This window comes from Lonchura striata, chromosome 2 (genome assembly GCF_046129695.1).
Source record: "Lonchura striata isolate bLonStr1 chromosome 2, bLonStr1.mat, whole genome shotgun sequence".
NCBI classification, from domain to species: Eukaryota; Metazoa; Chordata; class Aves; order Passeriformes; family Estrildidae; genus Lonchura; species Lonchura striata.
The window spans coordinates 92824376-92847798 of record NC_134604.1 but is presented as its reverse complement, the minus strand read 5'-3'; the positions used below and the strand labels follow the sequence as shown (position 1 = coordinate 92847798).

The window sequence follows — 23423 nt, the reverse complement described above, 5'->3', positions numbered from 1 at the left end:
TGCGCCGGGGCGGGGTGCGGGGGGAGCCCGCCCGCCCCGGGCTGGGTGACGGCGGCCGGGGCGCAGCGATGTCGCTGCTGGCGCGGCGCGGCCCGGCACGGCGGTGCGCGGGGGTGAGGTAGGCGCCGAGCGGAGATGCAGCGCCCTGGGTGTGTGGGTGTGTATGTGTGTGTGTGTGTGTGTAGGGATCGCGCTCCACTGCGGCGGCGAGGGAGGGAGGAGAAGGAAGGGAGGGAGGCAGGCGCACTGTGATGAGCAGAGCCTCCAAGTCCAGCCAGCGCCGTCGTCCTGTCGCTCCCAGAGGAGCCCGGGGCGGGGGAGCGGCAGCGCACGAATGACTGCCTGAGAGAGGGGGAGGAGAGGACCGCGGCTCCGCGCCGGGTGCCTGCTTGTTTATGTTTTATTTATCATCATCGTTTTCGGAGGGGGCGAGTCAAGGGGAAGAGGCTTTTTTCCTTTTTCTTTTTTTCTTGCCACCTCACCACCCCTCTTGTTGCAGGTGCCCGTAGCGCAAAGCGGCGCCTGGAAAGTTTAGTTTGCTTGCGTGCGTGCGGGCTGCGAGCGGCCCGGGATGCGGGTCCCGGGGCCCGGCTCTCCGCCGCTCGCCGCCGCACCGCGGCTGCCGGGGCTGGCGTAGGCGCCCCCTGGGAGAGCCGCGTGCGGGCATTAAACCCCCTCCCTCCTCCCCGCCGCCCTCCTCCGCCCCCTCCGTCCCTCCCTCTCTCCCTCCCTCCCTCCTTCCCTCTCCCCGGTGCGCGGCCATTGCAGTGACCCCGGCCGGCCAAGGATGATTACGAACACGCGGGGCTTCCTGTGGTCGGATCTGGAGACGCGGGCGCTGCTGGAGATCTGGGGCGAGGCGGACGTGCAGTCGGCGCTGGACGGCAACTTTCGGAACAGCCATGTGTACCGGGACGTGGCGTGCCGCCTGGCCGAGCTGGGCTTCGAGCGCACCCCCGAGCAGTGCCGCATCCGCATCAAGGGCCTCAAGCGGCAGTATTACCAGGCCCGGGACGGGCTGAAGAAGAACGGGCACGCCCGCAAGATATGCAAGTACTACGATGAGATGGACCGGATCCTCAGCTGCCGGGGGGGGCCCGACGGCGCCCCCGAGCCGCTGGCCCCGCCGCCCGACGGCGCCCAGCCGCCCGCGGGGCCGCTCGCCGCGCCGCCCACGCCGGGCACGCCGCACAACAGCCGCGAGCTGGACGCCGAGCTGGACGAGGACGCTGGGCCGGAGTCACCCCGGGACAACTTCACCGAGGATTCCGGCGAGTGCTCTTCCTATGCCGACCACCCCATCAAGGTGGAGTGCCCGTCCTTCGCCATCCCCGTCCCGCTGGGTGACGGTGAGTAGCCTGCGGGCTCCCGGCGCCGGGTGTCCTCCCTTCACCCCGCGGGCTCTCGCAGCCCGACTGCCGGCGCTTCTGTGCCGCTAGCGCGCTTCTCAGTGCCTTTCGCCTTACCCTGCTGCCTCCTGCCCCGTCCTTCGCTTTCCGAAACCCTCCCGTGCTTCCCCCCACTCTTGCACCTTGCGCGTCCCCGTGAACCGGGGAGCGGGCTGCTGCAGGTGCTAGAAATGCTGCATGCCGGGGAGGGGAGATGCTGCAGACGGGGACCCTAGTGAGATTTTATCGGTATTTATCAATGGGAAAGCCATGGAAAACTAGCGCAGACATTATCGAGACAAAGTGTCAGGTAGCATTGTACAAGAAAATAAGCATCGTTCTCGCTGGAGTGTTCTCCCGTTCCCTGCAGACTAAGCGCAGTTTTGCTAATCGGTGTTAAAACGATGGTGACGATAAATCTGAAAAATCTGCTTATTGTCGCAGCTGGGCCAGAAAGCTAGGGGACAGCTTTTGCATAACAAAACGCACGGGGTTGTTTCAGAAACACTGTTTCTAACTTTATCGGGCTTGCGGACAGAAACAGCACTTTGATAAAGCCTGTCCTTTCCCTGCGCGTTCCTTACTCTCCACATTTGTATTGCGGAAGTGCGGGGGAAATGTTGCTTGTTTGTTTTCAATCTAGATTAGTGCAGGGTTTTTAATACAAACATGAACCTGTCTTCAGAAGTTGACATCACTTAGGAATCAGCCAACTGGTTGACGTTTAAGCAACCTTCTTTTTACACTTAAACCCCATGAAAGAGTTGTTTACACTAATGTTCTTTTGAAATGCAAATCTAGAGTGCCAACAGACTGAAACTCAATTTAGATTAATGTAATTATCTGCAATAGACAAACGAGGCTATACTATTTAATAACCTTCACTTAAACCTTTTTAGAAGATGAAAAATACTTCTATTGTTGAAGTTTAGTACCACAACAATTAAAAAATGGCTCTGTGATTTTTGTGTTAGCCTTGCAACTTGGTAGAAATTCGTGGGTTTGCTTTGGTACTCTGAAAGAAGTATTGTTTATCTCACATAAATACAGCTCACATTGAGAAAGTGTGATCTAATGCTTTATAAGAAGTTTAGGTCACATCTTGTAAGGGGATTTTTTTGCTGCTTTCCTCTTAATTTTTTTTTTTTTTTACAGAAAAATAATAGATTCTTTCCTTGTTTTAGGATTTAAAGAAGTCAGTGCTCCAACTATTACCCCACCTCTCAATCAGCCCAAAAGATCAAAAAAACGCCACACTAATTTGACAATGGATAAAATGATGGAAAAATTCCTGCAGCAGAGCATGGATACAGATGAGAAATTTTACAGATTTGAAGAGCAGAGGCTCAAAATTGAGGACAAGCGTCGGGAAGCTGAGCATGCTCGAGAACTCCAGATGTTACAGATGTTGGGACAGATGCTGGCTGGAATTTCTTCTACGGTATCACAAAGGTCACAGTCTATACCAACAAGTCCACCTCGGAGAGCGAACCATCGTTCATACGCAGATAACTTTAATTATAATGCTATGACTGCAACACTTTCTCCACCGATAGGTACTTCCTTCTACAGCATAAATAAAAGCTAGAGTACTTTTTAAAACTTCTGTGTGAAAGCACTGGTAGTAAGCAGCTTTTGAAAATAAAAGCTAATTGGAATTATTTAATACTGTGGTGAAGGTGTTTGATGTCAAATGAAACTAAATCATTATTTGTACCATTGTACTGATTATTTAATACAGGTACATTGGGTAAAACAAATTTTCATGAGCAAAGTTATACCTCTTGTACCCTGTAAACCTTGGGAACTTTTTTTCATATTCATGTCTCTGTACAGTGAAGTGAGGAGGAGTTATACATGTAAAAGGCAAGTAGGAGAGTTGCTGGAATCAATCTAGAAACATTAGTTACTTTGCAGCAGAAATTTTGCTGCTGTTCTGCTTTAAGTTATCAAGGATAACCCAATATATGAAGTTAAGGCTGTGCATGTGTTTTTTCAGGATTGGGAAAAGGGTGGAGTTTTTCCTATACTGAAGTAAGTCAGATGTTAAGCTCTAGCTTCTTTAAAATAAATTTATTTACAACAAAATTCTAAATCTTATCAACTGAACATTATATTATTGTAGTAGGCATGACAGAAGATGAAAATATTTGCTTATTTTTTTCTACACCAGCTCTATAAATTCTATGGGCATTTGAATTTAAAGAAAAAGGCAAAGCAGTATCTCAAGAATTGGTATTTATGCACATACTCTTCCTTCTGTACCTCGTGTATTGGGCCAGAAGCTGATGGTAGCAATCATTAACAAACTTCTTGGGATCTTTGTGCCTGTGGCATTTGTCTTTATCATGGTCTCTTTGTACCTGGAGGTAGACTGCGTGGGCAGGAGGAAATCGGGGATATTCCATCAGTGCTGGAACTAGAGTCAGACAGTGTGTTAAGTGACTGTAGCCTGCCATGTGGAAATGAGAGAAGTCTTACTCTCTTCGAATTCTGAAGTTTACACTGCTTGGAAATAAAAAAGTGTAGTTTGAAAAGAGAGAGGAAAAAAAGGAACCAGCCAGCATCAGTGTTGAATAATAACCTGGCATGCCAGATCCTAAGGGGCATTCCCTGAGTCCTGGGAGGCCCTTTCAGTTGTGTTATTGTTTCCCTGTAAAATGCATGGCAGACTGGGTGGTTAGGCCTGTTGAGGGCTTAGGCTGGCAATATCTGGTTGTGTTTCTTGAGTGGATAGGTGGTGTGTAGGGTTTCCTGGTGGCAGCAGACTTTTGCAGATAATTTATGGGATATGAATGGATACAATGTTTCAAATGTTCTCACTTTTAAAATTAAGGAAAACTGGTGTGCTTTAGAAAGTCCCATAGGAAATTATTTAAGGTTTCTAGACTGGGGTGAAGGTACCTGCAAGGCCTTACCATTACTTCTGAAAGTTTTTTTCCTGAAAAGCTTAATTATATGTAATAACCTGAAACTGAGGTTCAATTTTTTTTGCTGGATTTCATAATATAGGTGTACAGGCATATTGCGCTTTGCAAAAATGCATTTTAAGAGGAATTCGAGATTCTAATCTTCTAAATGGCAAAGGTGTAAAAAAGTGTTTATGATAAAATGTGAGCATAATGCCTCAGGCAGCACATCTTTTAAGGAATTAAGATTTCATTTGTTAAGAGCTGAATATACCATAGTGATTCTGTAGGTCAAGTACAGACCTATATTAAGAATGGCTTTTTTCATAATTCTCTGCTTTCTGTCCATTTATTGTGTAGTTATTTTATGTTCGCATATGAACAAGAACCAGCAGCAAATAAATGCAAGGCCTTCACACTGCAGATTAAGGGTTCCAAGCTATGTATATTCTTGTGTGGTTGAAAACCAGTGAGTATGTGAAGTGTGATTTAAAGAAAATAATCTGCCCTATTTTCAGAGGAGATGAGGATTTTGATCTCCTCTGGGTCACTGCAATACTGTTTTGGTCATAATCCAAAACAGGTATTGGGTTTTTTTTCTTTTATTTTCATTCCTTTGGGGTTTTTTTCCCTCTTTTTTTATTAATTCTCAGTAAGAGTGGGATGCCTGTATTCAAAAGCAAAAGATCAGCCAAGAGTGTTTATCATTATTGAAGACTAAAGCATACTATTACTGAAGACTAGCCTCTCTGGTGTAGATTCTGTGAAAGATAGAAAGATGCATTTTGGTGATAGCACAAAAATTCTAAATTTTCGCGTTTATTATATTTTTCCCCTTATTATGCCCAGTATTTTTGGAACAGTTTTGTTGTTTTTTGTTCTTTTTGTGGTTTTTTTGTTTGATTTTTTGTTTTGTTTTGTTTTTTACCTTCTTTTTTCCTCTCCTCTTTATTTTGGAATTAGGGGTGGGGTTATTGAGTTTTATACAACTGAAAATAGGAGTATCATGGGAGTTGTTTTCTACGTAATTATGCTATACATATGTAGCAGTTCCTTAAAGCTTTTTAGAAGATTTGTAAAAAAGAAAGTAAGCATGGCTGTGGTCTAGGATACTGATATTAGTATTCAAATAAGCTGCTCTTCTGAACAGAATTTTGCAGGTAATATGGAGCTTTTAAGAACTTGCTCTTTTAGTGTATTTGCTCCGTTTTATAGTTAACACATTGTTGACAGAAGTAGTGATGTTCACATTTTTCCCATATTAGATAAATGTTTTAATTCTTTCTAGTTGTAATTGTTGAAGTAATTTTTTTCTTCTAAATTTTTGTAGCCTTTTGAAAGACTCCTTTGATACATAGCCTGCTGAGTGTGCAGTTTAAGTATGTGGCTTTGCATCAGAGATCTGGAGATGTATAATAGATAAAAATGATCTTTGTGTGATATTTGTGATGTTTGCATCTAGTGCGTTGGATTTAGTTTTGCAGAAAGACTTTCACTTTGCTTTGTAACCGCCTACCAAAATAACAAAGCAGTGAGATAGGCCCTGGTTCTGCTAAGAGGTGGAAGTCTTTAAGGGGAAGCAAAATACAAGGTAGGGTGTGCATTCAAAATTTGGTTTCAGTTGCTTTGTGCTTGCTCTGTGGATGTGTTTAGTCCTTACTAAGTGTTCCTATTTCAGTTGAGCTTAATTATGGAAGTGATTTCAGGCTGAACTAAGAAGGTATTTCTAGTTACAAAATGTTCATGTAACTATTCTGGGTTGTTGTTCCTTTCTGTACCTGAGCCCTAAATTAGGACTGTGAGCAGTCAGTGAGAATATTCTCTTCATCAGACCCTGAATGCATTTTTATAATTATCACCTTCCCTAGTTACTCACTATTCTAAAGGCCTTTAAGTGACAAAGCATTTGGATTTTAGAAGTATGTCACTTTGTGTATTTTCGTCCGATTTTATTAGTGTATATGAAAGCTTAAAAGAAATGCTTGGCAGTAGTTTAAGAAACAACATTCTTTGAAGTAACACTTATTTTCTTCTTTTCAGTTATAGAAAGGTCTTTTTCACTGCACAGAACACACACTCTGAAGGATATGGAGAATATATTTCAGCTGGTGCGCAATGTTATCCCTCCTCTAACAGGGAAAAAGCATAAAGGTCAAGATGGACGTATAGGCATTGTTGGAGGATGTCGAGAGTAAGTTAAATAGAAATTTGATTTTTGTCTGTGATAAGTTCCAGCATTTCATAACTGATTGTAGAAGCTATTCAAACTCACCTTACGCTTAAACCACAGTTTTCCAGAGAGCTTTAGTACTCCATCATCATGACCACGCATACTTAGGAAAGAGCACGGTACCTTGCAGATGTGTTGCAAAATTTTGACACTGAATGTTATGGGAACTTAAAATGTTGTTTGTGTCTACCTTCTCTGTATTTTTTGACTGCTTTCAGTGTTAAGTCTTTTCCCATTGCATGGTGAGGTTTTAGAAAGAGTAGAGTAAGACAGTGGCACATCTGATTTTTTTGTCTTGGGAAGTGTGTCGCTATATTTTCTTATACTATGTTTTCTTGTGGGCTTTTTATTTTGATAAATATCGGTGTTTACTAGATTCTGTCAGTACCTTGCTTATGTAGTGGAGTAATGGAAATAGCCTATTTCAGGGGAGAAAAGATGTACTGCATAAATCAGTTAAATGCTGTACTGGCTTAGAAAAAATGTTGTCTGCAATATTGGCCGAATGAGCCCCTACACCTTCCTGCTTTTCATTTTCCTCTTTTGAAAGAGAGATGACATCTTTCTCCTGTAAGAGAGATCTACGGTTGGACACCTGTCATTAATAAACATTCCATAAAGAGCAAAAAGGTGCTGTCTTGTAGCTGGGTCAAATAGCCAGGAGTTAGAAGCTAATGGTCGTAGGTTCCTACCTCTTGGTTGAAGTAAGCACCTTTGGAGGATGATTGTGTTCATATCTCTCTCTTCAGTCTTTATAAAGAGAATTTAGGGCAACTGGAATCACAGTTTAGGCACTTTAGTTAAGCATCTAAAGCCAGATGGGATTGATCCAGGTCACAGATCCCATATTTAGCTTGCAAACAGTTTTTGGCTGTTGTTTGTTTGTCTCTGAAGTTTTACCTCTGTTATTTGAGAAAGTTTTGCTGGTTTATGGTGTGGTCTATGTAAATATTTCTAAGATCATAATCTAATCTAATTACTGTGGTTCCTTAACCTAAATTTTATTTCGTTTTAGATACACTGGAGCACCGTATTTTGCTGCGATTACAGCTCTCAAAGTGGTACGTGTTCTTCTATACAAGTCCAAAATGAACTTCTCATAATTTCTGTTGCCTAGGTGTCATTTTTAAAATAGCATTCATTCTGTAGTGCACATGATCTTTGAGCTCTAGAAGGTCTTTTCTTAAGCAAAGAAAATACTTAGTTCAGAATTTGTAGAAATACTTTGTAAATGTGTCATTTACTGTGTTTCATTCCACATGTTTCCTTTCTCTGTGTAAGGTGAAGTTAGAAATATGTCCAAAATTCGACAATTTCAGGGACTTGGATAGGAAATTTCAAGACTTGATATTTTCTCCAAAAGTGAACAATTATGTTTTTGCGCTATAGTGAGTTCTTTGGAAATTTTTTTTGGACCTGATAACTGTGTTGAATGAAATAATTTTCTTTCAAAACTTGAAACTTTAGGCTAGTAAAATTCTTACAGTTTAAAGATTGTGGGTGGAATCCCATATAATTTCTAATAGTATATTTTATTTGCATTCTAATCTTCAGCAGAAGTATTTAAGCTTTTTTTTTTCCTAGAACTATGAACTTCCTTATTTTATTGACATATTAAATGGCTAAACAGACTGCATAAATACAGGGTGATTGTTCAAATATAAACAAGTCATGCTTACATAATACATCTGATTTTCAGAATATATAGTGTGTCAGTACTTTCAGTTAATTGTGTATGTTTTTGTTTTTGAAGATTTCTCTCAATACAAAGGTTATTCCAGATATTTCCAACCACTTCTTCCCTCAGGATGCAAACCCTCAAAGATTTTAAGCTGAAATTTTGTTATTTAACCATGTTATTATAAGATCCCAAGGCTACTCAGCTTTCTGTGCACTACATGCAAGTCCAGTAGCAATACTAGAAGGTTCTTTACTAAAGTCACTTGATTTCAGACCATTACATCTGCACATGAGCAGTCAGAGTGGCTTGAAGTGTTCAATGTATAGTAGTAAAGCAGAGAAGACACTTCCTTGACACTGGGAAATTTCAGTGTGCATGACCAATACAAGATCACTGGTCTGGTCACTGCTTACATTATTTGATGTGTATTCTGATTTTTTGAGTTGGTAGCAGAAGCTCGAGACTCAACTCTTCAGCTTTAATGTTTATTTAACATAGAGTGTGTTGCTGAAATTGTGCCAGCCTTTTTCGTGTATGAATTTGGCCCATTGGGTAAAAATGGTAGGGCTAGAAATGTATTCATGGGTTGCCATAGCTCTATTTTGCAAGTATGTTACAGTAGTATTCTGGATTGCTTACCTAGTTTTTCTCATCGTAATCTGTGTTCTTTTGTTACATGAGACATCGTAGTCTTTGCTCATCTACAGATCAGAAATATTTCTCAAGTGAATAAAAATTTGAGATTTTGTGTTTTCTGACATCCTGTTAGTGAGAAACAGAAAAAAATTATATAGGAAGTTAGATACAAAAAGAACAGAACATTTCATACTAGTCTATGCCAAAATAGAAGAAACATAATAAATCTGTTAAGGTATCAAAAAGAAAGAATTCAGTTGAATTATTAGTTGAGTAATCTTTGGAATTATAAAGTTGTTATTATTAAGTATAAATTTGATAATACTGTTTGCAAATTTTCTTTTTTAGGGTGCAGATTTATCTCACGTGTTTTGTACCAAAGATGCAGCAACAGTAATCAAATCATATAGTCCAGAGCTGATTGTTCATCCAGTTCTGTAAGTGACTTACATTTTGTTTAAATAAGCTAGTCAGGCTTACTAGTTTTAATATTTCAGTCTGATAATTGATTAGTTTGTGTTGTTTCTTTTGCTGAGTTACTGGATGGATGAGCTGGAGATCACAAAAACTCCAGGCTTTGTCCTTTCATTATGACCATCGTGTCTGTCAAAGTACAAGTTTTAAAAAGCAAAGATCTTTCTTTGTGCATCTTTCTGACCTGTTCTGTGATTGTAATGCATTTTCCAGTGAACAGTAGCAAGATCCAGAGCTACAAATTACTACAGGTCAGCATTTTGCAATCTGCATTTGAAAGGCAAATGGAGTGTGTTCTCTTGCTTCTTCAGCCCTAATAGTATTTAACAGTAGTTTCTGTTTTCCTCTCATTACTGTGTATATAGACACCTATGCAAAATCACAAGGCAAGAGAGATGTTAATTCTCCTTTTTTTTTTTGTGAGTATATTCCTTGAAATACATACCTGTTCTTGGGAATAAATAGATGTTCCAAAATTATATAAATACAGGGTTTAATTAACAAGAAGATGAAAAGTTCTGTCCTCTAATTGGGAAAATCTTAGTGTGTGTGTGCTTCTCCAAATTTTTGTTCTGAAATGTGTTACTGATGAACTTTCATAGGATAAATTTGTTTCAATTAGGTGTTATGTTGGTTTGCAATGAGCACTGCAAATTGGAATTAAGATGTGAGCCTTAGGCCTATGCCTCTGAGCTTAGCTTACACCAGTGCATGTCAAAGTCCGTTGATGTACATACCAAAGCTGTAATGAGGGTAAGAAAAGCATAATTTAAAAACATGTTTGTCAGATACTGCTGTCAGGAGGGATTTATGACAGTAGAAATATTCTAGTGTCTGAGAACAAGAATGTGGTCTTCCTTATGGGGATGAATGTGCTTGGAAGTCATAAGTTTATTGCAATCTGAAGATGGGTTTCGTTCCTGTCGCTGGAGATAGAGGTGCTTAGAAGGAAGGCAGTTAAACAGGAGTGTGTTTTGTTGGCTGCTTTTTCCCCCAGTCTCCAAAGGTAGAAGAAACCCCTAACTTTATGGATTTCAGACCAAATTAAAATATTTGAAAGCAAGGGAGAGATTTTACCAGTGTGACTGTTTGCCTTTTCAGTCTAAAAAGCATCTCTTCAGTTGATGTTCTGTCTGATATCATATGATAGCAATGGAGAATATGAATGCAATGGAGAAGCCTAATGGCAATATTAACATTTAACTTGGGGTATCTGGATGTGTTTCACTTGAGGTACAGCATATGGTCATCTTATATGGTAATGAGTTGACTTTGCCTTAGGAAAAGCATTGTTTGTGTACACAGTCGTTCTTGATGGCTCATAATGGAAAATGTTAATACGAGAAATAGATGCAGCACAGAGGAAAAGAGGGGTGGAAATAGGGTTAACAGTAAACTTTCTGTTCATGAAAGACCATATTGGGCCTGCTTAGTAAGAGTGGGATTTTTTTAATACACAGATTCTCAGTGTCTTCCATGGAATTCAGATTTCAGTGAAAACTCATCTTTCTACCTGCCGTGAGAACTTTTGATTTTAAACTTCTGCTCTGAATTCCTTCAGATGTACACAGTATAGTTAATCTACAGATTTTCATATCCATATATCTTTTAAGTCTGTGATTCAGTATTTAATACTTCTATTTAAACTCTGACTAATTTCTTGCAGACAGCTGAGCTAATTGCATGATGCAGTGTATCTGTAAATATTGTTTACATGACATTCAAAATGAAAAAAATGCAAATATCTGAGTGTTCAGATTTTATTTATTAAATTTTCTCATATTTTTATCTCTTCTGCTTCATTCTCAAACCAGGACGGGGAAAGAGAAAACAGTCTTTTCTGGTTAGAAAGGAGAAAATCTTGATTGACTCTACTAAGCCTAGGTTTTATTGAAATTTACACTAACAGCCTATTTTTCTTGTAAGGTCCTTTGTCTTCAGTGTCACACTTTTCATATGATCCTTCCTGTGTTGTGGAGCCGTTTGAGTTCTGCAGGCACGGCCGGCTGCTCTTGATTCAGAGCCTGATCCCTTAAACAGCCTTTGTACTTTCTGCTGGGCCGCGCTTCACGCATGGAGGAACCTCTGGGTAAAACCCATGAGCAGCTATGTCATTGTTTTCTTTTGTGTGTCTCCTTAAAACTCTGCTTTGCTATGATTTCTCCATGACCCTTCAGAGTAACTAGGTAGCTCTTCTACCACTGTCTTATTATGCTAATCATAATTATGGCCCCGTGTACTCAACTCCCTGTTTGAACAGCTTGGCACTTGGCCAGGGTTCAGCTGCCATTTTGTACTGCCAGGAGCCTGACATTTTATCATCTTAGCTGCCACTGCTTTCTTTGCTGCCTTCACCTCACAGGGGATCACCTCAAGGGAAGAAAATGCTCTGTTCTTGCCCTCTGGATGCTTGGGCTCTTCTGGCTCATTAGAGCTGCTGTTGTAGGATCTTTGCCAGCATAGCTGGTGAAGGCATGGGAGAGTTAGCAGTTGGACTGTGGCGTTTCAGGTCTTCGGCAAATGTCTGTGACTTGAAGGATGCAAAGAATGTTATGTGAGAATGATTGAGCAGGATTGCAGAAGGAGAGTTATGAAAATGTACATCCATCTTGTAGCATTGCCAGGGCAATTCCACGTGACCTCAGATGCAGTCTGTCCCAGGAATCCTTTTGGTACAACATTCCATGCTGGGGACACCTGTAGTGCCACTCTCTCTGTGGTTTTTGTTTCTTGACTTCATTCCCTGTAAGTGAATGTGAGAGCTGCATGTGACAGCCTGGGATCTGGGAAAAGGAAGCTTCAGCACCTGGCTCTGTGTCCTCACTACCTGAGCAGAATAATGAAAGCAGGGTGTCCAGGGGCTGTGAATAGTCAGTATTATCAGTAGTAACTTCCTTTTTATTCAGGGATTCTGTCAAATGGATTATGGCCCCTTCCACAATGACCTGATACTATTCAAAAATTGACCAGCTAACCAGTTCAATATTGTTGTTGTCCGACTTTTTGCTTTCCTGTGGATAAGCAAAAAATTCCCAGAAGCTGGGGTCTTTTAAATAGTGGAACGTACCCAGTCTTGGTGACATCTGCTCTCCTTGGTCTTGTAACTGCTACCTCAGGTTTGTGGTGCATTTTCCTGTTTTGTCAGCTAATGTGCTCCTACTGTAAATGCTTCACAAATACAGGCAAGATAAAATCTAGCTTTGGCATTTTATTAAGTTTTATTGCAGGTGTTCTCTGTGTGTATTTTTGCTGTAGATGTGTGCACACTTCCTTCATGCATTTCTAGAGAAGAGTTTTCAGCAGCTTTTTTGTATTTGCCATGTTAGTGGCCTGGCTCAGATCAGGTTGAATAGACTTCTTGGATACCTGTGTTGGGTTAGCTTATCCTGGCTTGGCAGGCAAGTGATCACAGAGCTAAATTAATTGTAGGAACCCAGGTGGCTGTATGTTAGAAGAAGGCTGATCTCCAGGGTTTTATCAGAGAAGTTGAATGAGGTCATTCATTTCCTGTGGTACCAAAAAAGTGACATAATTCTACATTATCCACCAAAAAAGCCACCCTTGAAGAAGGCATGGATTTAGAACTAAAACCTTCCTCTTAGCTGGTTATATCTCTGGGATTGTGTGGACTAGGAAGGATTGTCAAAATTACTTGAAGTCTTACTGTTAATTGCAGAGTTCAGGTTTTGGGTTGTGTTTTGGAAAAGATTATTCTTTGAGTTTGAAATAAAAATAATTGAGAAGAAAATATTCCTGAGGTTGGACTGTATGTTGAGGCCAGTTACCCTTAATGAAGAAACTCAGTGAAAATCGAGGTTTCGGGAACATATTTTACCTAGTTTTATTGAATTTTGTCTATATTTTGAGCATTTGAAAAAATTCATGAAAGTGAGGCTCTGCTAAGTTCTTTGAGCACTCTGAACCAGTACCAAATCTCTTATAGAAGGCCCAGGAGTAACCTTAATATTTTTGGTCTCCTGTAATTTATTATGTCAAGAGGAGATACAAAAGCACTGATCCAATGTGGGAGGATGCTCATACCTTTTAGTTGTGTTAGCTAAGAATAGCTATTAAGCACTACTTTGGTGTAATGCTGGCGCTAACCTTGCTTTTGGATCAGCTGCTGGAATAAGTGCAGAGTTGTTGTCACCAGGGAAAGTCAGGGAATAAACAGAGGTCCCTCCAACAATCAAAAAAATGTCTCACAAGTGACTTGGCTGCTGGGTCCCTACTACACCTGCAGAGAAGATGAAGGAAGATATAAACTTTGTGATCTTTCTTCCTAAGCCTCATTTAGACATCAACCTGGCTAGGAATCACATGGGAAAGTTTAGGTTTCTTTCTTAAGTACTTAGGGGGAGAAAAATGACAGTCAGTATGTGCTTAGAGAATTTATATATTTAAATAGTTTTCTTGTTCTGTCATGCAATGCCGTGGCCAAAATTTGCTATGGACCTGTTTCCTGTGTCCAGCTTTCTTGGCAAAAAACTGCTCCTCCTTTGCTGTGTGTTGCAAAGTGAATAAAAGCAGGTAGATGTATTCACCCTCTTCTACTGTCCCTTTCCTTCCTGTTGTTGCAGAGGTCCCATGTGATTCCAGTAGAGTTTTTGTCACCTCCTCAAAGTGTGAGAAGTAGCCAAAGATTTTTAGCATTGCTGCAGGGAGTGCTGCTGTCCTTGCTGCTTTCTGATATTCAGAAAGAGATGTACTCCAGTTAGATCTGAATGCTTGCCATACTGCTGTGTTTTGAGACTGGGATCAAATTTCTTTGGTGTTCAATCTTTCTTGAGTTTGAGTGAAGGCAGGTGTCCCTGGGGTTTGTTTTTGAAGGTTTTAGGATCCCCCTTTTTTTTCCCCCCAGATGACAATAAGCAAAGCAGATATTTCGGCTGAGACCTGTCCTGTCTTCTCACATGTGCACACCTGACTGGAAGTACTCTAGCCTTCTGGGTATGAATTCAACTATTTTTCTGTGCCTTAAGGGTTGAATGCAATGGCTACCAATGTGGTAAAAGCTCGTCACCATTATTTTTTCTTGAGATATTTTAAATGTGTTCCTTTCTGAGGGAAATTACATTGTTATCTTCATTCTATAGCTTTTAAAGTAACAAATTTTGTTGATTGCTGTCCATTTGAAAAATACGAGCCAGATTGTATTTATCATTTCAGTTCACAGGAAGTATAATGGATCAAGACCACTTCCATGAACTCTGAAAATAGGGGGTCAAGGCATTTGGTTCTCATTATGCTTTTGGAGAGGATTGTCATCATACATGGTGGTAATGTGGTTGAGATCAAACTACAGCTGTTTTAAGTATTTGTATATATCTAAGTGCAGGTCATAAAATGATTGTGTTGGCAGCTGTGGTATCTGAAATGAACAGGGTCTATGCCTTTATTAATGTTCAGCTCTTTATTAAACAGATCAGCTTGGCAGGGGGCTCGACACAGAGCTCAGCCCCGCTGTTGTAGCTTTCCCAGTAACTGAAGGGTGAGAAGGCTGCAGAGTCTGTCCCTGGAGTCTCCGTGGCACAATGGTAGCTGGAGGTGCAGAGGTGTCCAGTCTGTATCTGCAGTCCCGATCAGTAGGCCGTCCTCTCTCCTTTCCTCCTGGCACACTGGTAGCCGAAGGATGAGGGGATGTGCAGAGCCTTCTGCCGAGGTCCAGCAGCAACTATTCCTCTCCTCCCCTCCTGGTAACCCCAGGAAGTGTGTGCTCCCTTGTGCCTGCTTCCCACGGCCCAGTCCAGTCCGGTCCTCTGCAGTTATGGTGACAGGTCAAACACAGACTAGGGATGGGGTTCCCTTTTCCCCAACCAGCACACCCATCCAGCCCCCTCCACTGTGCCCAGCCTTCCATTTAGGGGTGTTTTCATCCCCAAAACCCCCTCCCATGATTCCACTGGTCTCCCTATTTTGCATCCCAGTCCTAGAATGGTAGTGAGGGTGGGGGGGTAGGTGATTCCCAGGAGCAATTAGCGAATTAACAATTCAATGTCAGTACTTAGTTTGAGCCAAGTGTCCTAGCCAGGCTGTTTTGTTCATAACAGTATCTTTACAAGGCTAGATAAGGTTGACCTTCAGCGCTGTGGTCATGTCTGGGTGAAAAATCTCATAAAATAGGCAACAGCTTCTTGTTCTTTGGGGCTCTCTCACAGGATGCCAAGAGGCTCTGCTGTGCTTAAGAGAGGTGATCCCATTTGTGTGGTGCATTTGGGTTCATTGTTAGAGAGGCTGTTGCTAGCTCCAATGCCTCTAGTGTGTGTCCACCCAATTCCTAATGTAGCAGAACGTCTGATACCCAAGTGAGAGTCTGGTGTCCAAGTAGCAGCTATGGAAAACACTTTCAGTCATTGTCATTATGAAAAAAAAAAAAAGCAATGAAACGGTGATATGGTAAATATGGCATTTTTTTTCTAAATGTTTGCCTCAATAAGTCATTGAAGCTTTTACTGCCTTGAGGGTAGGGTAGGGAGCAAGTAAAGGCTCTGATATCTGCACGTTAAGAGCAGTCTCTTCCTATGAGCTTGTGACACCCCCGCTTCTCCTGGATAATGGGTTGCTGTTCTTGCTGCTGCTTATAGAAGAAGCCTACCAGGTTCACTTCTGGTGTCTAAATTAACTTACTCGATGTCTGAAAAGAAGACTTAATTTGAATAGAATTCAATCCCTCTCTCATTAAGGTCTTTATTTCTCTTTCATTTTCTTCCCTGTTATTTAATCAAATTGTAGCTGGAAAATATGTAATGTTTATCCAATGTTTACAGATTGTACACAGTTTAAAGATTTAAATAACTTGTTAGATGAAAATGACCTGTTTTGTCTTCTGAACATTTTGGGGGGGCATTTTAATATGCTAATTCTAATATAATAAATGTATTTCTCTTTGTTCTCTAATTGCATCCAGACAGCTTCATGCCCGTGTGTTGTCTCTGCTATTTGCTCCACCTGACTGAGGTGCTTGGTGAGAGACACAAGAGTTGATAAAAAGCTCAATGAGCTTCTCTAGAAGAAGCTGCTATTATTTCCAGTTCTCTTCATGGAACTGAAAGAGGCTGCCTGAAGCCCTTGGCTTCTGGAAATTTGGCATTAATTTACAAGAAAGATTATTTAAACATTGGCAAATACAGCCATTCTTAGAATAGAGAATTAGTTTAACTTTATGCTCAACTTCTTTTTTTTTTTTTTTTTTTTTACATTGTTTGGGTTTACTTTTTATTCCTTTGACCCATCCTTTCCAGAATAATTTCACGTCCTATCTAATTTTCCCAGTTTCAAATAAAAATCTCACCCAAGTTTTACCACAATTGGTAGCAATTATTTTTCTGAGAGAATTATTTCAGTTCTAGAGCTACGCATTATGTCCCATCTTTGGCTCTTTTGATGTATTGTATTACATGGAAGTTCCAATTGTCAGCAGTCTAACGTTTGATTCACATTAATTATAATTACCTGCAGTGTTTGGACAAACAAAACTGAAACTCTTTCATCCTCAGATCAGAAACTTTTTCCCATCTTTGAAGATGTCTGTAGGTTTGCTATGAAACTGCCCCCTTAGTGTGGCTTTGTCTGAGTTTGCATAAACAGACTTGTGCAGAGGTACATTTTAATGCATTTGGAGTTGCCTCAGTCATACAAGTGTGTACAGATGAGGAGCAGAATTTGAATAATGTACTCTCCAGTGAGGAGCCATATAGTCAATCGCATGACAGCAGTCTTGCTTTTGTCCCGTGTTCTTCTCTAGCAGGAGATGTCATTGATTGGCATTTTCTGGGGTCCAAACCACATTGCTGATTGCTGAGGAGGTACCAGCTCTGCCTAAGACCCATGTGAAGAGCTGCAGTCCTGCTGCCTCCTGTTTGTGCTGTCATTCATGCTTATCTACTATTTCTGTAGCTCCTGGTTATACCCTTGCTGACTTTGCTTCACATTTTCTTGTTTCCATGTAAAATTTGACAAGGCTGCACCTTATCTCTTGTTCCTTTCCCTCCCCTAGAAAGCAGTGACAGAAACTGTCATTCATCCTGAATGGGAAAAGCTGCTGTGTTTAGAGCTTTCTATGATTATTTAAAGCTGTTGCTTGGTGGCTTTTGATCATTGGGTAAAAGCCAGTCTTTGAATAAAATTCAGCATACAACAATATTTTATTTCTTTAGAGAGCTGAGGATAGGAGTGGTGATTCAGGTCCTAGCTGTCAAGTGTCCCCCCACTCTGGGCAGTGACCTAGAGCAGACTTTCAAGCAGATGGCACCTGTCAGATATCTGTTACAAACAGCTCTAGAAGATGCTTAGGACCTGTGGATCATATTAGGGCAGTAGCCACCATCTTTGGTGCTTGTTGGGGATTTTTGGTTTGTTTTTTTCATGTTAGGAGCTTTTGTTTGTTTTTGGAAAGGTTATTACATCAAGCTTTCTGTAAGATAAAGATCTACAAAACTGTGTTTTAGGACAATTTTTATTGTGCCATAGTGAAATACAGAAGAGTTCTGAAGAACAAAAAGCTTAACTTAGTTTTTCCTGCTTTATTAGCTCTTCACTTCAAGGCTGCCCCAAATGGCTTCTCCCAGTCTGTACTCATATCTAGAACTGGCCCAATCCAGGTGCAGCACCTTGCATTCATGGAACTGCATGAGGTTATGTGGCAAAAGTTGCCTAAAGCCACTAATAATTTACAAAGAAAATACATCCTCAACACTTTAGAGACTCAGTGACGTTTAGCATGAAGAATCCTTGTCTATTTTGCCATGGACAGTACTTTCCTCAATACATTCTGGAAGCAGAGAAAAGAGGAAAAAGGTAAACATGCAAGATACCGAACACCATACCTTGGTCCTGTCTACCCAGCCGCTTCAGGGACAGCAAATGATAAAGGTGCTGTGTCTGCCTTACCAAGAGATCATCAGTCATCTCAGCCTCCCCTTACATCTCATTAACAGCCAAGGAAAATTGATCAGATCCCATCTCTGGTGTCCTTTTCCCTTGTGTGCCTCCATGTAACCCCCTCTGTCTGCTTGCTTGTTTATTTAGATCTGACTAATGGACAATTGGTGAAGCTGATTCCCTAATTGCTGACATTAGCTTTAGACTCTTTCTTACCTGCGCAGCTTCACAGATATGACACAGAAGCTCCTTCAGTTTTTCTTATTAATTATTCTGTTGTCTTGCAGTTGTTATTTATGTGCTTACACTGTGATAGTTCTTTAATGTGTGCAGTCAGAGGTTTATTGGTGGTTTTGCAGACAAGCTGAACTTTTGAGGAAGTGTTTGGGAGTTTGGAGGGGTGTTGCTTAGTTGCTTGAACAACTGAATTGTAATAATCTAGATTTTCATCAGAATGACATCTGATGAACACCTCAGTGATTAGCTGGAGGGAGCTGTTGAAGATTTGTTCATTCCCCATTTATTCCCTGATGTGCTTTGTCACTAGAATCTGATTTTGCACACATCTGCACAATGGTATTGTAGTTCACTCTCCTTGTTTACAGGTGTTACTGGTAGGAGTCAGCTTCCCAGTTATTCCTATTGTGTATGTCCATGGTGCAGAGTTTGTATTTTTGTATTAGAGGAAAGCCAGACTAGTTCCCAAAGTGTTGCCCTATAGACTTCCAAAAAGCATGCTTTATTTTGGAAAAACCCAGATTTTTATTTAATCAAATTATTTCTCAAAGGTTTTTGCCCCCTTCTCAGAAATTGAAATACTGTTTTGTCCTCTCCTTATGAGAGTTTCTTACTCCTCTTTATATTATTACTAGCTTTGTGCTTTAGAATGGGGGTGTTGCATTTGTGATATCTCTTTTGGAAAAAAATTAAGTTGGATGTCATATGGTTTTGCATCTCTAAAGGCAATAGTGATTCTTGCTTACTGGATTTGTTTCTCTCAAAGCTTGAAGATCACATCTCTTTTGATCAAGGGGAAGTCTTCTTCATACCTCGTCTCTTTCTAGAGAGGTGTTGTTTTTTTTTAAATACAGTGCTAATTTCAGTTGTTTCAATGTCTTGGGCAGTGGAGGTGATAAGTAGAGTAGAGGTTTGAGATCAGGTTAGTAACCAAGCAGAGAAGTTGGCATGAAGTGACAAAGGAGGCTAACTCTGTTCTTTGTGTGAGCGTAGTACACGGTGAGCAGCTGAGCACCTGACATGGCATTCTGTGCTGGTGCCTCCAAAGGAGTTTTATTCCAAAGACATTTTTGTCTGGTTTTGATCCACAGGCAACCAAGAACATGCATTGACTTTTTCTGTAATGACAGACTAAATACTGCCAATAAATATTTATTCCTCAGTACCCAGGCACAATTATATATACAGGCAAATTATCCAGACGATCCTTAGCAAGGATTTTGACCCATGCCAACTAGCCTCTCCCAGCCACTTTTCCCACTGACGAGGAACTACCATGGTCCAGGAACTGTGCCCAACAGGCAGGTTGAGCTTTGTCTGTTTTGGAGCCTGAGAGTGCAGAGGCCATCTGATCTCAGAGTGAGAACTTTTCTGGGTGTGTTCAAGGATTGTATGTAGACAGTAGCTGGTCAGAGCTTGAGGAATTTCTGCCTTTGTGCTAAATCCTGTGTTCAGGAGCATTCAAGGTTTACCCCTGCTGCTTGTTGATCATTTGTACCCTATCAGCTTTAAAATGCTACTGGTTTGATATACATGTGTGGACATAAACTCATAAACTGTAGATAACACAATAGCCCTTCCACTCACAGAGCAGCTGTAGATGCAGAGTATTGGTACAGTGTCTGTAGCTGCATAGCACAGCTATTGTGAACATCCACTGTCCTGAAGTGAAGCTGGCATGGTGCTGTTGTGAGACAGTATTTTTCTGCTTCCTTTATGAAGATTCAAAATCCATCAGTTATTTACAGCATAGTTTTATAGCTGATTTTGCAATGTAGTAGTCATTAGCACCATTTTTAATCTCTTGACCCTTCACATCTTGGGTTGCTTCTTGATGTGACATTGCAAAAGCGTCGAACATAATGTTTGTAAAATGCTTTGAAGATGAAGAGCTCCACAGTAGATTTTTGTTATTACCAGAGGCAAAGTGTGCAGGAGTGGCTTAATATTGGACTGTTTATTTCCCAAGAGATGGCTTTGTTTTGAAAAGTGCACATTATCAATTGAGTTTTAGACAAAATTACCTTATTTCAATCCTGAATAGAAATAAATTGACAAACTTTTTTATGGTTAGATTATTTGCATAAATATTTGTAGAAGAGCAGAACATTTATGATACTATCTATTAATCTATTCTTAGCTTATGTTTAATTAAGCTTTTTTTAAATGTATTTGATTTCTACTATCCAAAGGTATGTCAAATCCAGATATCCTTATATATCTAGAAGTTGCAGTATTCTTAGAATTACATGGTATATAGACATATTTATTTGAGAAATAGATATTGAGATATATATTGCTCTTCAAAGATAAAAGAAGTTCAGTATGTGAACATAGAAGAGTGGACTGCATTCAGAAATGATGATGTTTTATTAGAGTTTGGTTTGCAGGCAGTTTTTCACATGTTCAACCTACCACATATTAAAGACCTGTCTTTTTTTTTTTTTTAATAATGCTTTAGCTATTTCTTGAATAATTTTTATTTCCAGCCTCTATCTACATCATAAACTGATAAGTGATGTACAGAGATAAATACAAAGAAAAGTGAGCTGTTTAACAGTTCCTGAGCTGCTATGGTTTCTGTGCGAGGTAGAGGAGGAGGGAGGGAGCTGCAGTGCTGAAGTGGAAGTTCAGCTTGCTGAAACAGGGACTGCTCCAGGGACAGCAATGTCCTGCCATGTTCACTGTCTCCCTTGCCCTTGCAGGGTCATCACTCCCACCCAGCAGCCTTGTTTTGACAGAGCTGTTTTGTGGTGTCAGCACAGGGCACCCCTGGGCTTTCTGAGGCAGCTCTTGTCAGCCGAGGGGTCGCTGGGCTGCGGCCAGGCACCGCATCCCTGTGCCCTTGAGCGGGATGCCTCGCTCCCTGCAGCTGCAAAAGCTTTGGGCTGCTGCCTGGCACTTGCAGAAATCATTGTGGAATTTGCTGATTCTGCCAGACACAACCTAAACACTTGTTCCCAAGTGCTGCATCCCATCAGGACAGCTGTTGGTTATGAAAAACATGCAGCGGCTTTCGTCTGTAATAATACAGCTTTGTTGGAGTATTGCAAGTTTACAATAATCTGAGCAATACTGTGAGGCAGTACCCCCTCGCTCAGCCTACAGGGAGCTTCAGTTAAGATGTTCATTTATTGTTGTCACTAATGTCAGAGATGGGGGGAGGGAGGCTAAATTTTCCCTCCATACTACTGTCAGTAAGGATTAACTGCAAATGCTGGGCAGTGCTTTCAAAATATTCTGACCTATTTACACAACAAAACTGATCAGAACAAAATAAATACTTCTGGTCAGTGGCTGAATGCTGTATTGTGGCAGCTATATTTGGCAGTGAATTTTCTCATGATTTTCCCAATGTAGACAAAAACCAGAATGCCATAGAAATTTTAAGCACTACAAGCAGATAATGCCCATACTAAATAGCTTGTTTCTCCTGTTGCCTTTTGGGGAAAGGGGACAATTTGACTGTAATTCAGTTGGAACAAATTCTTATGAAGCAACTGACAAAGAAGCGTATGAGTAGATTTATCATTCTGCCATGTAGGACAATAAACAATTGCATAATTTCCAGCAAGCTGCAGTATATACCTGTGAGATGGTGGATTTCTCTCCAAAGTATAACCTCTGCAGAAAAGCATTACATAGGGAATCGTGACAGACTCTAAAAATTGTTGGTTTCCTCCTTGGATTTTATTTTTTTATTTTGTAACAGCTGTAGTGGATACTTGCAGTTACTTGCTCATTTTTATGTGGTCTCTCCTAAAGAATGAATTGAGAGCAATTTTTCATTTTAGCTATTTGGACAACCATTCTATATTTTCTGTGTCACAAGGTTCTTGGTAGTTAGGAGGATAAAATTGCCTGACACTCAAGATAGGAAGTACCTCTTTCTATCTTGCATCTTGAACTCAGTTTCTGAGAATACTAAAATTAAGCCTTTTTAAACTTCTCTTTATTATTTTTTTTCACACTTCCTTGTAGTGATAGTCCCAATGCTGTCCATGAGGTGGAAAAGTGGTTACCACGGCTGCACTCGGTTGTCATAGGACCTGGCTTAGGTAGAGATGAAGTTCTGCTTGAGAATGCTAAGGTAATGTGCATACTGATATTTTTATCCTATGTCTTTATGTTGAATTTTATTAACCATTCCTCTGTCTTACACCATTACACAAATGTTCTTGTTATGGTGTTGAGAATTACAGTTTGTCTGTGGGTCTTCATATTCAGTCTGAATTTTAGGCACTTGTAGGGTTGTTCTGATTTGCTTTTGTTTAGCTTGTGAAAGTCACTAGTTAAGAAATAAGTGTTGGTATATCTAAATAAAAGGCTCTATGTTTTCTTAGGTACAAAGCACCAGTACTGTAAGTACATAAATATGGATTTGAGTTTCTAAGATGCACTAAAGAACAGGGACTGTGACCTCTTGCAATAAGAAATAATACTCTTAATTATAAGATGTTGCAGATTCTGCTTTGAATAAAGAGATAATCATATTTTCTGTCAAGCCTTGGTGGAGAGCTGAAACAGGAGAATAAATAGTCTTTTTAAATAATATGTACTTAGACCATCTTCTCAATGATGTTTTGTATTACTGCCAACACGTCTTTGTGTGTTTGAAGTGTGTCTTTCAGTCTAGTATCAATCTAATTTTGTACCATTTAATTTTTTTCCTGACTGACCATTATTACTGAATTAATCAATGGCACTAACAAGTGGAATTAATATAATTTACAGAAATGTTGACAGTTACGCAGTGATATCATGAAACAGAATAGGCAAGAGACTGGAGACCAAATTATCCAAGTGTTTAGAATACCTTGAAAACTATAAATGGTAGTTTTGCTAGGATTTTGTTAGAGAAAGTTGCTATTGGAGTTTCTTGCTTCTTTAATTTTTTTTGAAGGAAAATTTATATATTATGATACAGAGGTGCAAAAGTAATAAAGATTAGAAAATAAAGAATATAAATTTATTACAGCTGATTAAGA

At 40.5% G+C, this 23423-nt stretch overlaps 1 protein-coding gene across 7 annotated transcripts in view; it reads left to right on the top strand.

Moving 5' to 3' along the window:
• The window catches only part of NAXD (NAD(P)HX dehydratase), a 51179-nt gene that overhangs the window by 623 nt on the left and 27133 nt on the right, over positions 1–23423 (top strand). For 2 of the 7 annotated variants that reach the window (XM_021545606.2, XM_077781581.1), the window contains exons 2-7: positions 769–1349; positions 2573–2944; positions 6338–6488; positions 7543–7588; positions 9193–9281; positions 22417–22525. In XM_021545606.2, the coding sequence (XP_021401281.1) occupies positions 788–1349; positions 2573–2944; positions 6338–6488; positions 7543–7588; positions 9193–9281; positions 22417–22525 (1329 nt within the window). In that variant the 5' untranslated portion in view covers positions 769–787. The other 5 variants (XM_021545608.2, XM_077781582.1, XM_077781579.1 and 2 more) reach the window with 4 other exon arrangements.